General features: G+C 37.9%; 1 protein-coding gene and 1 long non-coding RNA gene across 2 annotated transcripts in view; one reads left to right on the top strand and one right to left on the bottom strand.

Moving 5' to 3' along the window:
- The window catches only part of pemt (phosphatidylethanolamine N-methyltransferase), an 80,028-nt gene extending 75,908 nt beyond the window's left edge, over positions 1-4,120 (bottom strand). Inside the window, exons 1-2 of the mRNA XM_063481630.2 lie at positions 4,013-4,120; positions 2,154-2,261 (exon numbers count right to left, since the gene is read on the bottom strand). Of these exons, the coding sequence (XP_063337700.1) occupies positions 2,154-2,261; positions 4,013-4,120 (216 nt within the window). The remainder of the gene's footprint in view (positions 1-2,153; positions 2,262-4,012) is intronic.
- A 577-nt stretch (positions 4,121-4,697) lies between these two features.
- Positions 4,698-15,628, top strand: LOC134632816 (uncharacterized). Its single transcript, XR_010094599.1, has 5 exons — positions 4,698-4,805; positions 5,349-5,466; positions 5,562-5,692; positions 11,422-11,592; positions 12,848-15,628. It is a non-coding gene; the product is annotated as an uncharacterized LOC134632816 (long non-coding RNA).
- Positions 15,629-16,877: the final 1,249 nt, after the last annotated feature.

Consider the following 16,877-nt stretch of genomic DNA (forward strand, 5'->3'; position numbering starts at 1 on the left):
TAACAAAAACAAAACAAAAAAAACCCCTGTAAAATTCTCAATCAATTAAACAGTCAAAAATTTCTTGGAAATGGCATCTATTGGATCAGTTAGCAAGAGGAAACTTGTCTAATCCAAACGTCCTTTAGCATTATTAGCTGCAAAATGCCTCCATAGCTCATCTATTATATTAATTCACAAAAAGAAAAAGTGAACTGGGAGTGTAACATTTACTTTTCCACTACCTATCAAATCAGTATATACAATCATCTTCCTTATTCTTTAGGCGACAACAAGGGGATTGTCATTTCTTCTTAAAATCCCACTGGCAGTTCCTTTAGCCTGATGTTAGGGTATAGAATAACACCATCCATCCCAAATGTGTTGAGTCACTCTTTAACAAGATAATATTCCAATAAAATCTAATTAAACCTCCATTCAGAGTAGTCACAACTTTGACAATTACCGCGCTGTAGCTCAAACAGAGGAGATAATAGAAAAGTGAAAAGTTTGATAGCCTTTCTATATGAGCAAATCCTAACGCTGTTTGTCTCACATTATAGCCACTTAAAGCTTCTATTGCATCATTACGCTGAAACAGGGTGATTTGAAATGTGTACCTCAGTGACATTTACTTAAATGCAGATAATTGGCTTCTCCTTCCATAAGACAAACATGCTGGGGCTTCTTGCTGGGCTGTGCAGGTGTTATGGTGGATAGATTAAATGGCCAAGTGAGTCATCATTAAAAGGTTAATTAAATGAATCTGGAAACCCAACACATGAACCTGTTGGAGCAGTGAAACTTTGGATAAATTAGGCCAATTTCAGAGAATAATTCCACTGCAGAGCAATTTATTATTGTTATTGTTATTATGAAAGTTAAGCAGCAGCATCATAGAGTAAATGAAGGCTGCTGGAGCCAATGAGACATATGAAAATGCAATATATCTGTTTGACCTCTTGTGAAGTTTTAATTAAAGACGTATAGTTATATATGCATGTTTTTTAATCTAACTAATGCTTACGTACTTTAGATATTAATATGTTGAGTTGGCTTTATGTAACATAATGTTGTATTTACAGTATTATGTAGACTTGTAGATATAATTAGACCACAGTGTTAACTTAATTGTCTCAATAACTACCATCAGTGGGAAAGACGTGAGTACTTATGCCTGCACTTGATACCTGGAGCATCTGTGGAGCGTCACATAAAAGTTTATGTAATGAGTCTTTACCCCCTGATGATGTAAAGGACTAAAAATATGAATGCAGCCTCTTCCTTAGTTACTAATCTCCAACACGTTGACTCCCATACTGCTATTAGCCAAAAACATGACATATCTCAGCATGCTGTGCAGTTAGTCCTTAAAAACGGGAAGAAAGTGGATAAGTAGAGGGCAAAAGAAGAACAGGGAGGGCAAAAGAAAAATATTTACAGCAGATTAATAATACATGAAAGTCCTATCCTTAACAAATAGGAAAATAAACAGCAAAGATATGACACAAGACCTGAGGGCTGCATCTTCCCCTTCAGTTGATCCACCTACTGTTCACCGAAGGCTCATCAGAAATGCTCATCAGAGTGGCTGTTAAGAACTCATTCTTAACAAAGGGAAACATGGAGAAAAGGCTGAGGTACGCCAAATTACAAAACAAAATCTGTGGCTTCTTTTGACTTGGAAGAAGACAAAAAAGAGAGACAACAGTGAGTGTCTAAAGACATCTGTAAAACAGTGGAGGCTGTGTCATGGTTTGGGGCTGTGTCATGGTTTGAGGCAGTGTTAATGACCCTGTTAAAGTTCAGATCTCAACCTGATAACTCATATGCTGATGACCTACATTTGTTACGCTAAAAACGCAGAATTGACACTGAAGCCATCTTGGAAGCTACAAATCCTATTTGCAATAACAGACCTCCAATCCAACTGTTTGGTTCGACTTTTTTTTTTTTTTAAGTATTGACTTTCACTATTTGAAGGTAACCATCACAGGTTTTTTTCTGTCAAATTGAAAAGTCTAAGAAAAATTTATTGGAAAAAAATTGCTCTTTTTGGCAATGGAAGAATAAGGGTTTGATTGCACAGGATGAGAAGTACACACATTAAAACTAATACACACTCTTATTTAGTAGCTAAAAAAAGCTCTAATACAATCTAGAGCAGCACTTACCACATTCCAAAATAAAGGGTTAAAAAGGATGGCAATCACAGCAATACACAAGCGGGAGTCGTAAACATTAATGTGTTTTAGGAAGGCTCCCATCAGCGTCAAGTCCATCTGCAAGAAATAACCACGGGAAAATAAGAGAAACAAAAAAATTGACTTGTCAATTAAGGTCACATCCATTCCATATAACATGACAATAAATAACAGATGCACCTTGTTAACCAAGCTAACTAGCCAGAACTAGCATTAGATGACAATGCCCTGGCTCTACCGGCCAATTCCAAGCCAAGTCTACAAAACAAATTTCAGCTCATCTTTTATATACAGTCTATTACACATTATACAACCATCTTCCCTAATCTGACCAATGTGTCCTTGACTTATGGTCTGAACTGGCCAGTTACCGCATAGTCATGCTATATCAAAAGCTTTCGTACAGCGCTTTGATACTGAATAAGCAGGAGAAAAATAATCACAGATCACACAGTGAAACACGCTGAAGGGTGTAAAGATTACTTTAATTAATTTTTATGAAGTGCAGCAACAGCGATAAGATTTCTTTCAAAAACAGTAGGCTCCTCTGTGTGGTTTTCCACTTTATACCCACTGACGCCAGTGATGGAAAGCAATAAAATCTGTCCTTAGGCTAATGCCCTCTGTTTACTTTGGGTGTCTTCTGTGTTCTTCACAGTGTCAGCACCAAAAGGGAATTATAGCCAAAAGTACTGTGAGCCATTTTGCAGTTAGTCAACAGGAAAGATCTGCAGACTTCATGACAGCATCGTGACTACATAAAATTTACTTCTTTTTAGCCTGAAGCTTTGCTAAAGGAATGGTCTGGATTACAAGAGCTTGGTAAGTATGAGGGTTTGCAGTTCTTACATTACGGGGGTAAAACTGAATAAAACTGGCAAATGGTAAATAAATATCTGCCAAGATTTAATGGAGCAGGACAAAAGGGTTTGTAAAAACACTTCACACTACTGTGTGTTTTAATTAAAAGGCTAATCACAGCTAATCTTTTATCTGGAAGGATAAGAAAAGAGAAAAGGGAAATTGAACAAGTTAGCATTACTTTGTTGAGATATATGCAGCAGATAAGATATTACATGCTCACATGATTCTGTAGGCTAACAGCATACACAATTTAATTTTTGCATTTTGCGTCTTTACATATATTTATATTTGTCATGTGTGGAAATGAAGCTAAACGTCTGCACAAAGTTGCCAGCCATCAACAGATACATACACAAATTAAAATATGAAAAAAAAAAAATTAAAATGTAAATAAAAATATGATGGGCTGGGTTAGATAAATATAATAAATAAATAAATAACACCTAACCTTTAATCATTTTTTTTTAAATTTACTAACACATATTTCGTTTATGGATATGGAAAATGTAATGTTAAAATGTTCTGCGTGGTATTTGTATTATTACTTCAATAATGATGAACTTATCTTTGAAATGCACAATTTAATAGCTAGCAAACATGGCACTTTCCCTGCTCTATTTTTCAACCTGCGCCGGTTACATAACCTCTTCTGTTTTAATCAAAATAAGAGCATAACAATACCCTGCATGTCACAAAATATACATGTTATGGCTCAATTACACAGGCAAGAATTGTTACGTCTGTGTTTTATGCTGAAGCTGCATTGTACTGGTCATAGTAAGCACGTGTTCTCCGAATGAAGAAAGTCGTGCTTTTATTGTGAAATTACAAACTGTACCGACTGTGTTTTCCGGCGGTCAGAGCTCAGCTTCTTCAGTCGGTCTGTCAAGAGACAAATGTAGCTTCTCAGGGAAGCGGCGCTACGTTACGCGGAACAACTTTCTGTGACACGGCTTCACTTTTACCTTGGAATAATCGACGTTGTTGAGCCCTCCACAGCAGTCGAGCAGCGCGGGGTGGTTGTCTGTAGCAGGACTGTCGTTCCGCTCAGCGTCTGCGTTGCTGTCACTCATATACACGCAGAGTGGACGCTGACGGACACGCAGCACTCACACACCTGCGCGGAAGATAAGTGTTGCACAATAAACAGAGCAAAGTTCTAATTTATCACTAAAAAGAGGCGGCAGTTCTGGGTATCTACACATGTCCAGATAACCTCCAACCTTGCAGTGCATTGTGGGAAATGCGGTTCAATTTATTTATTTTATTTTATTTTATTTTTGCAGATGAAGAAAATAATAACAAATAATGTTTTCATATTTATTTGAATATGTTTTGTAAAATACACCTGAACATTTAATATTTGATTTTTTTAATGTCTTTTTTTTTCCTCTTCTGTAGTAAAAAGGATCGCCTGTCGCTCTAGAGTGACATCTGCTGGCTTGAAAAAAAAAAAAAATAACCTGTAGGTCTCCCTCCCAGCTATAACCTCTATAAACCGCTCAGTTGTCAAACATATCAGTTTAAATGCAAGATAAAGATTGAAACTGATTTTTGTGTAAGTGTTTTTTTCCTTTTTTTAGAAGTCTAAATTAAAGGGTAATAACAACTGAAGCAGACCTATTCAGCTTTGTTTCCCAGTTGGTTGAAGTTAATAATTCCTTTCGTTTCTTCCCTCACTTCTCTTGTTGTCTTTTTCTTCTTTAACTTTTATGTCCTTTCTTCCATTGAGGTTCGTTCTGCTTTTGCCTCATTTCTGTAAGCATCTTCTCTCCTTCCATCATTTTTTCCTCTTCCACTGTGTCCAACTCCTTTGTGTGTTTACAGTTCTCTTCTCCTGACTCACTGTCTTTTCATTGACCTCTTTCTCCCAACCTACTTCCACCCCTGATTCCTTTTAACCTCGTCGTTTTCTAATCTTTTTTAAAAATGTTCCTACATCTCTTCTTCTTTCAATTCAATTCAATTCAATTCAATTTTATTTATATAGCGCCAAATCACAACAAAAGTGATTTTGTTTGTTTCTGCTTTCTTCTTACTCATCCTTCCACCTTGCTTTTATCATCCTATTCTCTGCTTTTTTCCCTTACATTTTTCATACTTCCTTGTTTTATTGTCTTCCCATGACCTCTTCATTAACATCTTTTTTCCTGTTCCTATTCAACATCTCAATCTTTTTTCCCTTCCTTCCTCATTCTCATTTAATCTATGTCCATACTCTGTCCTCTCTATTTTTCTCCACCTTTTCCTTTACTCTGTTCTTTCCTTTTACACTTCCTCTTCTCCTCCTCCAACTGCCAGTGTTTGTTTGGAGTCAGTCATTAAGCAGAAGACACCCCATGTAGAGGGAGAAATAGAGGAAGTGCACTGAAAGCCTTGCAGCTCCCTGACAGAGCATCCCATCCATTCATCACCGCATGTAAGCCGACAACTTTGCCACATAAAATAAAATGAGCATGAAATCTGTGAAGATTATGGCTGTAATTAAGATTCTCTTCCTTCTGTCTCATTCAGCTCTGCTTTTTTCTCTTCCTTGCTTTATCTCCGCTTACAACCTCCACAAGACACGTGTAATCACAACATTACAACCATTGTTGTGTTTGTGTGGCTAATATTCTGAAGCCTTGATTCTTCCCCATGTTTGGGTAAGTAACAGCAGTGGTACAGTAACAGGTACTTCCAAGGAAATGTGGCCACTTCAATAAAAGCTGAAGTTTTCCAGTATGCAGGTCTGGAGCATTAAACTGTGTGTTAACAATATTCCTAAGAGTGGACATCCCACCAAATTTACCCCAAGGTCAGACCATATAGTGGTTAGAGAAACTGATAACAAAGCGCTACATCTCAGACTCTGCATTCCTCCATTAGCAGGTTAAATGTTAAAGTTCATGACAGAATAAAAAGACAGGACGTAGTAGTAAAAAACTGAAAAGTATGGCTGGGTTGCCAGGAAAAAGCCTCTTCTCTCTAAAAGAACATGGCTTAGGGTTGCAAAGGTGCATCTGAAAAAAATCACAAGAAAGTAACACTTGATAATACAGCCCCTGTAATTAAATTGAATATCAGTGTATTTTATTTGAAAATACAATGTAATTACAGTTACAACTGTAAGTAAGGTTATTATGACACTAGAATTTCAAACTACCACAAAAAGAACCCAGGAAAATACTTCATATCCAATAACATTTTTGATGCCATTGGGAAGATTTTGACCCCATCTTGCAACAACAGAAGGAATTACTTAATATTCTATCCTTGATTTGCAGTCCGCTAGTCGCTAAGTTAATGATAACAGGTGGTTAATGTGGCTATTGGGTAGCTGCAAACAGTTGAACGCCTAACGTTAACGTGTGCGACTTCAAGGTGACATTTATAATAACTGTGGTGGCCTCTTTAAAATTCTTTTGAAGTTTTCGTCAGTGTTAAGAATGTTAATTTCTTCAAACGTTAGCGGGGAGAGGAGCTGTGTGCCTGTTTGTATGCAATGGTGCACTCTGAGGTACTGTGCCAGATGGAGGAGGTGACAATGGCACTGTTTATATTGATATTCTTGCAAATTAATATCAAATTCGAAAATAAGTTTGGTGTCAAATAATATCGGAGTATCGGTTTTCTTTGACATCCCTAAATGTAAGTAAATTTAAGTAGTGCGTAATTAATTTTAAAGTAACCTACTGCGTAATGTCCTGGTAATTTAGCAGAAAAACAAACAATATTTCCCCATCTTAGATACAGGGGCTTTTCGGGCTTACAGTATACTTGAAGTATACCTGGAAATTAGACAAGATGGAGCCACTCCATAATACAGCCCACGCCCCAAAAAGTACAGCATACTTACAATGTGAGAGAGAATTTCAACTAAAATACAGTTAAATTCCATTTAATTACACCCTTAGGGCCAGGCCATTCTGGAACAATGTCCTTCAGATATAGATGATTGCCCATAGTGCACTTTTGGCAAAAACCAGCCACAGCATATTAACAGAAACACCTCATGTCAAATATCAAACACTGACATGAAGAAGTGATGAAGCCACAGGATCTGGGCACACTGCAGCCATTAAGCTGACCGTTAGCTCTTCTGTATTCTAGATTCAAATATGAGGCCATCCGTCCAACAGCTAAAGCTTGGTCCAGACTGAGTTTTCCAGCAGGACAAATATTCCAAGTAAAACAGCAAATCTACAACAGAATGGCCGAAAAAGAAAAGAACTGAGATGCAACAATGACCCAGTCAAATTCAAGACCTCAGTTGGATTTAGATGCTGTGCTGGGACTTTAACCTCTTAAGCCCCAACGCCCCCTGATACGGGGGCAAAAGGCAGGAGATCAGTTAGGCTTGGGGCTTAAGAGGTTAAGATAGCTGTGCATAAATGTATGCCTGCAAATTTCAATGAACTGAAGTAACACTGTAAGTAAGAATGGGAGATTGATCAAATTTAATCAGCCATTCACACTGATATTAACTGAAATATTTTACCTGGTGCAAAATATGCTCAAGTGCGTAAATATGGCTCTATGAATAGTCTTTTATTGCAAGCAACTGTGAATAAGCAAGCTGTGGAACTGACTGAGAGACACTAAAGTGACTAAAGATAACAACACTATTCCTAAGCGACTTGTCAATTGTAGGATAATAATACATGTTCTTAGTCACTTCAATACCCTGCTTTATCTTTTATGCTCTAAGTAGCAACATCATTTACAAAATAAACATCATGCTGTGTTGAAGATACCTTATAGCTAGCAATTGAGATGATAAAATGATGATAAACTCATTCAATTCATAAAATAATTAATTAATTATTCATTTCAATAACAAATCGTACATTTTGCAGCTGAATTTGTCTTTTTCAATAATATAATCTGTTACCTTATTTACTCATCCTTATTGGACAAAATTGGTTGGGTTATTGAAATTGAGTATGCAGGACCAGCAGAGATTTAAGTAGTGTGTTCTTAAGCAACGGCAGTAGCTGCTTGCATCACTGTGACTATATAAATGATGGTTTTTTCCCCAAAGAGAGTGACTTGCATAGCAAATGTTTGATTCTAACTTTCCTCCTTCATTGCTAAGGATCATGAAAAAAATAACAATATCACATGTCTCTATTTCTCTGCTCACTAACATGATGTATGTTTTAATATAGTTCTTCTCAGAACCATATTTCGGTGTGTGCTTCAAAACAAAATTAGGACAATTCCTCCACCATATTTACTGTTTTACATTTGGCTTTGACACTTTAACACCTCTCTCCTTAGCACACATCGACAACAATTTGATCCAAAGATTTCAAATTTTGATTTATGGATTCATTGGACTCAATTTGGCCCTGCGACAGACTGGCAACCTGTCCAAAGTGTACCCTGCCTCTCACCCTAAGACAGCTGGGATAGGCTCCAGCGCCCCCCTTGACCCTGAAAAGGATAAGTGGAAGCGATTGGATGGATGGATAGATGGATTAAATTTGGCATACCTTGGTCTTTTCTCCCTCTTTCATAAGAATGGCTTCTTGATAGCCACCTTTCAGCTGAGACTTTCTGATGAGGGTTTGGCAAACAATAGATCGATCAGCTGAATGGCTAGATGCATCTGTCAGGCCCTGTCAGGTCTTGTATTTCTATTTCTTATGGACCTGACTTCCAGATACTTCTTATTTGCTGTGGACAGTTTTATGACTGCAACTTCTTTTATTTCCTCTTGTCCAGTTTCATTTTGCCAAGATAGGCCACTTTTTTCAGTTAATAGCTCTATGCCAATCACCTTATTGCTGCAAAAATACGACATTATGATTATCAAACTGTGATATCTAAAGAAATGCAAAATGTAAAAATGGTTATTTTCTAAGTTGTCTGTTACATGTAGCCTTAGGTGACTTTAATATGTTTGAATAAGCCTTAGGTCATTGTTAAATGGCTTAACATATTCCCCTGCAAATGGTTGTGTATAAGCACTATACTGAAAATGAGTGAAAAAGCAACAATACCATAAGAAAAGATCTTGGTCCTTGGAAGCAAAATGAAAAGAAATGAGGAATTTCTCATAAAATTTGTGCAGTACTTTTAGCTTATGTAAATGCACAAAAACAATTTTGGGGGGTTTAGCTTGAGAAAAAATAGATGACTTCAATGATTATGGTAACAGGCCGTTACGCCATCCCCCCTGTGTTTTTTGACCCATTTATCCACCACGAGGTCCTCACTGCACAGCTGAGGAGAGTTTGTTGGCTTTATTTCGGCTGCATTTATTACACACACCTGTCAAAAAACGACGGTGCACCTTAGAGTACATAGCTGGCTGAATAATAGCATAGACACATCTGGTCAAAGTTTTGAAAGGCCTGTTCAGTTTGCAGGACAAATAATTGTAGCTATTTCCATGTACAGTTAAACATTAATCCAGCTTTCCACATAAAAACCACTTCTTGTAAATTCACATGCAATACACATACGCATACAAGGGGTCAAGTACCACTGAAATATCACTAAAAGAAAAAAAACACATTTTGCAGGTCTTCCCTTCTTATGCTCTTTCTCTATGTGATGCTTCAGTCTTACAGCCTGCAGGAACTCTTTATTTCCCTTACCTTCTTCTCTCACTGATATATCTATTAACACATGTTGCTATGAGGTTTAATTGACTGCATTCGTTGCTCAAGACCTAGGTCTCTCAGGCAGAAGGTGCATACAGAGTAAAGCTGTCAAAATGCTATGTCAACATCAGTTACTCAATGGAACATGTTTGTATTATATATTTGTTTCCACATGAAAGGATCTGCAAATCATTGGATAACTGTATCAGTGAGATGTGGTTCTACCTGCTTGCAGTGTTACTGTTCGTGCACATTAATCAGTCATAGCTTTTATCCTACGCTAAGGAGATACACCACCATTCAAATTCACTGAAGTATGTATGTAGGTGAGTAATTCAGTATTCAAGTGCATTTATACAGTCTATACAAGAGTAAGTGCAGGTAAAACCATGCATATATTAACTGTTCCTTTCATAGCTGAAGGGGCCGTTGCAAGTTGTTGGACCTTTGATACATTTAGACAAGTGAACATTTGAAAGAGTACCTACAGAAAAAAAGGTGAGATACTCAGTCTTTTCTTTAAATATCCACAAATATAAAAACTAGCTACAACTTTGGTATCAAAGGGCAGTCTTTCTCACTATAGCAATATATATATATATGTATTGTCCACCTGTTTCTGGCATCAGCTTGCTCATTTTTTTCACTCCCATCCATATAGAATTGCTTCCATTTTAAAGTTTCCTTGCATTCACTGGTTTCTCTTCCTCGTACTGCCCAATATAAAACTCCAGCATTCAATCTAGACTTTCCATAGGTCATTCAATAACAGTCTGAGCAATTTGTACAATGAAAATAAATAAAATAAGCAATTAAACTGACACTTTTATCGCCCGAGTTAACAAATGAATGTTGTTAATTCATATTATTAATGATTATTTATATTTTGTAATTGTATTTAAATATGTTTTTTGAAAGTAAAAATCATTTTACGGCACCCGTGAGATTAATCAACCACATTATGTATTATATAGTTAATTGGTAAATGTTTACAAATGGTGAAGCATCCATTTAAGAAACATATTAACCTATTAGATATCTTTAAAATAAAAAAATCAGCACCATGACTACAAAGTGGATCTACAAAGGTACAAAACTTTCACAACGTTACACTTTTCAGTTCATATTTTACGATTCCAGCAGTAAAAATACTGTTGCTTTCCACAGCAAGATATTATTTCATTTTTCAAATTTGACACTTGCAAAGTCATCCAGTGGAGAGATTAGACCATTTGAGCCAGTTCTGGCCCTTAGGTCATGGCATTAACCCAATTTATTGGCTACATTATATTCATGAATAGAATACTAGGTAATGATAACGACACCTTTCCCTTTATTTGTTCCTTTTCATATTTCTACTACCTATTCATTCATTCATTGAAGAATATATATGTTTGACACACACACACACTCTCTCAGTAAAGCAGTAAAAATCATGCAGTTAATCTGTTTAATCTGTATTTAACTATTGCTGAGGTGAATGGCTGCATGGGCTGACATGCTTTACCTGATTAATTATTTCCTTTTTATGATATTGTTGTTAGTTTTGTCAATGGCCCACTAACATGTTGTATATGTAAATGATTGCTTTGTTGTCATGACTCTCCTGGAAATGTCCTGCGCTAGTTTCCATATGTATTTGCTCTTTGTTTTATGGGAAGAGGTGCGTCTTAGAGCTGATTAATCACTGTATAAATAAATAAATTAATAAATTGTCACTGCACAGCAGCGGGTAGCAACTTGAGTCTAATAAAACCTTCTGTTTGTTTGCTTGCCAACAGGAAAAAGGAAAAGTGTGCAGAGAATGAATACACCTCCTGCACTCAAACAACAACATCCGTTACTATACACGATAAGTCTGATATCCTTAAATAGAAGATGCCCTTCCTTCTGGATTACAAGAAACTGCTGAACCCTCGTGCTATCAGTACATCTTGTTTGCGAATGTTACTGTAAGTTGCATTTCATAGGGATCGATATGTTCTTTGCATAAGTGAGCTCTTTTGCGTAAGTCGAAATTAGCGTAATAACTCATGGTTGTTACAAATCAGAGATGAGGTGTTCGGTACTAAACTGAACTGCTGATGAGTTTCAGCATTACGTACTCTATTAATTCAGTAAAGCTGGTAAAAGCATTAGGAGGAGAGCCCGAAACATAAACAGCAGGATGGACTGCCACTGTTTCCTTTAGCAGATTTGTAATTCTTACCAATTTCCTGTCTTGTGCTATCTGATCCCTTACTATTGAGATCTATTATTCTGGTGATCTAACGCTGTGCAATGGACTGCCGAGCAGGCAGCAGCTCAGTAGGCTAAAGCTTGTAATAGCCATGGGGGAAAAAATCATTACATTAGAACCATTAAGGAGATTATTCATTAATGAACAGGATTCAACAGGAGATTCTACTGAAATTACACCAACATTAAACCAAATAAAGTATATAACTGTCACTGACAATTTGCATGTAAAAAATTACATTCGGTGCTAAATGTGCGTCTGGAAACGTTCTAAAGGAGTGTGTTGTAACCACTTTCTGTTGCCTCCATTTGTGATTTGGAATAATGTCAGATTTACTTATTTTTCTTTGGTGTTTCAGTGCTTTCACTTTGGGTGAGGGAATTGTGGGAAAATAAATGCAGAGCCTTCCGCTTGTTGTCATTCCTTTGACCGTAAACACGAGAGGATGCTGGAAGAAACTATGTCACCCAGCGGCTGTTTTGATAAATAGTGTTTACCTGCACTGAATCATTTGCTTTCCTGTGGGAAGCTGTCCATGCGTACTGTATGCTGTCCATGTAGAAATAGGTCATGTACTGTATCTAATGTGGGTTTATGCTTGGACAAGTTCTCGTACAGTAACAACAACCACCTGAAATTCCTGAAAAATTGCCTGACACACAGGAAAGTGGTGTACATGTTTGCAGTTAAATTCTCTCTATCTCAACTAGGCACAAAGGAGCTACTGTACGTCTGAGTGCCCTGCTCTCTCTCAGTAAACATGCCAAGTGATAATTGGGAATTTGATGGGCTGTGTTGTGTCCTTCACACATTGCAAAAGTCTTTAAAGAGTGAAGTCCCTTAGTGGAAGACAGAAAATCCTCCAACTCCCACAAAAATGGTTTGACTGTGCACCTGCAGTAAGAGTGATAATAATAAGTCTGATGGTCAGTGATCAAGTACGATGAATTTCTTCTACTGCTTTGTAGGCATCATGATGATAGTGGAGACGAGGAAGAAGAGGAGGCCTCACCAGTCGCTGTTTATCTGGGGTCTTGAAGTGGGGAGGGTGAGCAGCTTCAGGTACCTGGGTGACATCACTGAAGACCTCACCTGCACACTGAACCCCACACAGCTGGTCAAGAAGGCTCAGCAGCGGCTGTATTTCCTGAGGAGGCTGAGGAAATTTGGTATACAGCAGGTTCTACAGCTGCATTGTGGTGAGCACACTGACCAGCTGCATCACTGCATGGTACGGCAGCACTACTGCTATGGACCGCAAACGCCTGCAGAGAGTGATAACAACCGCAGAAAAGATCACCAGGACCCGCTGCCCTCACTGCAGAGCATCTACCATAGCAGAGTCCAGAGGAGAGCTGCGTCCACACCCCCCCAACATGGACTGTTCACACTTCTGTCCTCAGGACAAAGGTTTAGAAGTGTGAAGTCCAGAACATCTCGACTCACCAACTCCTTCTTCCCCACTGCTTTCAAACTCTTGAACAGCTGACCTATTTTAACAGTAATCATAATTTTTGCACATCAGGTCATCTTACATATCAAACCAGCATATTAAGCTCATAGCTCTTTTACACACAAATCTATTTAATACTTCAATTTCTTGTCTCCATTTATTTGTACTCTTTGTATTTTATCTGTTCCAGTTCTATTGTACATATTAACCGGCATCTGTGTGTAGACAGCAGAGAAAGAATTTTATTGCACAGAGAAATGCTTTTCTTTATACCACTTTGAATCTTGAATCATTGGTTTGAAGTGGTAAGAGCAAATGTTGTATATGTTAAAATGTTGTATAGTTTGCCCTTTGTTTTCCAAGTCCAGGAAGTCCAAGAGTCCAAGCAGCACCTCACTACTGGTCTAAATAAAACACGACTGCAGAAGGCTGGGTAAAGGGATTTATGTTGTTAAATGTATACCATAGGTACGTCAAAACCCGCTAAAATTCTGTAGGTCATAACCTGACGTGCACCTCTCCAGAAGCGTAACTAGTCCTATAACGTATTGTCATTGGCATGTTCAGTACCACTGATTCTTCCTATGTTGGTCCTGCTACTTTATGTTTACTTTTACTTTATGTTTAGTTTTCCAGTTTTCATGACAGAATATTAAGTATCATTCCAATGTCAGGAATAAGAATCATAGCCTGAATATACAGTACAGAATCACACATGCCAGCAAATTCCTGAATGGAGACTGCCAAAGCTTTCAGAATGGATATGAGGGAATATACAAAGAAATCGAAAAAATGTTGGCTTCCAAAAGTCCCAACACTATTTGATTCTATAATGGCTTACTCTACATAAAACACTTGAACCACAAGTGTTTTGTATGCAGAGCCAGGGTTAGGGTTAGCCTAACCTTAACCCTAACCCTAAGGTAATTAACACCATGCAATTCCTGTTATTGGTAGTCTTTTGCTCTTTGTGTCTCCATACATTATTCCACATGTATTTCCAGCTGCCCCCTACCTCCAAATTAGGCCTTTGTGTATTTATACCTTCAGAGCCCTTTAGTCTTTCTTGCAATGTCTAGTTATCTCCATGTTTCTTTCCACCAATGTGCACAAAACTCTTCGAACTCCCCTCTGTCCTGAGCAAGTCCACATTTACGTGTTTTTCATTCCTATGTGTTCACTGAATTTGGAGTCTGTTGTGTATTCTGTTTCTCTGAATATTTGGGGTGTAGTTTTTTCCATCATTAAAAGTGAGCTTTATGCTAAAACCGCCTCCCTGTAGGGTCTGGAAACCATGACACAGTTACTGTGAAATTGGAAAGAAGCATAATATATTCCAGGGCAAAGCTTTTCATTTAGATTGTCACATTACATCCATCTTCTATATGTACGTATAAGTATGATGATGTTTCCTCCGCAAATATCATCATACTTGGTTTATTCTAAGAAAAGCTTTGCTTTAGCCCTGAGCAAGTTCACATTTACACAGTAACTTAGCAACTCAGTACTCTAACGTTTTTAATCAAAGAGCAATCAATAAATGAATGTGTTGTGTCTGATACTGTATAATGAAGTGACAGACAGGACGCTTGTATGCTTTTGTTGGGGAACTTCAAGTAGTCCTTGTGGTAGAAGCGAGCGTGATGTTTTACAGCTGAGTCAGGTGAGATGGTCAGAATGATCCAGCAATGATATGTCAGAACATTCAGTTGCACATGGTGTGCAGGGAGCCCTAGAAAAAGCCAGATGTACATCAGCACAAAATGAATGGCCTCTACCAGAAAGTTGCGCAGCACAAAGCAGTTTGTCACGTGCAGTTAAAATGGACAATATGTACTTCAAGCATAAAAAGAGAGCACTGATAAACAACTTTTCTCCTGTATAGCAAATATTTGTGCACCTTGTCCAGATGCTGTAATTCTAATACCAAAACTGATAGACATGCAAAATAGTTTCTTCCAAACCAAAGATGCCAAAATAGAGGGTTAGGATTGATTAGGAGATTTTTGGTGTGTGTGTGTGCACACGCTTGTGTTTTCAGGTAAGCAGAATTTGGGACCATGCTTGATTTGATTTGATTTGATGCAGGGTAATTTGCCCACAACAAACAAACAGTGGTAGAATATCTTAAGTGGTAGAATCTTTTCTCTTATTTTTTCATGTCATTTTAAAGCATTTCACACTTCAAAAAAACAGAATCCCCTTTAGTTTGGTCCCCTCCCCAACTCCTTTACTTTGTGTATGTGAAAATACAGTAAAAGGATATCTCAGACTTTATTTTTGTTTTTTTACTACCCATGAGAATAAAACATATGTACCATTTTTAACCAAACTGTGTTTTGTATCTTGCTGCTTAATCTTGCTGCTTGAATGTAGCTGGACAACACTGGAGAGCTCTATGGGAGAGCCATGGCAGTACCACTGAAAAAAGAGCTACTGAATCCCTTTGCAGCTACACGCAACAGGTACATAGCTTGGCTTGCATCAAAAACCAAAGACTAAAACTACTACGACATCTGTGACACTGACAGTCAGAAGTGAAGAGCAGTTGTGCAAATTTACTTAACTAGTAGTGGAAGTGGAAATCAAACTGAATATTTCATCAAGGGCTTGCATTAGCCAGCAGTTTTATAAAACAACATTTGAATTTAAGACCTTCTAGAACATTAAGGATGCGTAGATCCTCCTTTTTTGGGTACATTTTTTATGTACTGCAACACTGTTTATGAGTGAGGGGAGAAAGGAGCAGGAGACTGGTGCAGTGTCTGCAGTGATGCCAGCGCTATACTGGTCAGTCATCACAATGAAAGGGCTTATCAAAGCCATCTATTCAACAGTTAAGCTGCCTTATATGCTCACAAACACTGAGTAAAAAGCTAAATGTACTGGAATGAGGTCTTGATGCATGCTCAATCATCCAGGTAAGTAAATCTCCAAAAGTTGATTCAGTTCATCTGGACGTAGCGTTTTGTGGGAGAAACGTTTCATCACTCATCCAAGTGACTTCTTCAGTCTCAGCTGACTGCAGGTTTCCACAAACTTATAAACAGTACATTTGCATAATGACTGAAACTGGAATGAGCCTCAAAGAGCGAGTAGAGGTAGTTCTGCCATCTGACCAGGATGTTTTATGGGCACATCCTAGATGAGGTGGTTCCATCATTTTCTACTGGGAGGAGGCTCCAGGGCAGAACCAAGGCCAGTTTACACCTCAGATGGATTGATGGCTGGTTAAGTTATATTATTAGTTATTATTAATCACTAGCTCTCTTCCACAGTGTGCCTTTTGTCCTGTCTTCCTCCTCTCACCCCCAACTGGTTTGTGGCAGATGGCTGCCCCTCCCTCACTCTGGTTCCACTGGAGGTTTCTTCCTGTTAAAAGGGAGTTTTTCCTTCCCACCGTCGCTAAGTGCTTGTTCACAGGGGATTGTTTGATTCTTGGGGGTTTCTCTGTATTATTGTAGGGTCTTTACCTTACAATATAAAGTGCCTTGAAGCATTTACTGTTGTGATTTGGTGCTATTTAAATAAAATGGAACTGAATA

Source organism: Pelmatolapia mariae, linkage group LG8 (genome assembly GCF_036321145.2).
Source record: "Pelmatolapia mariae isolate MD_Pm_ZW linkage group LG8, Pm_UMD_F_2, whole genome shotgun sequence".
In the NCBI taxonomy this organism is placed as follows: Eukaryota; Metazoa; Chordata; class Actinopteri; order Cichliformes; family Cichlidae; genus Pelmatolapia; species Pelmatolapia mariae.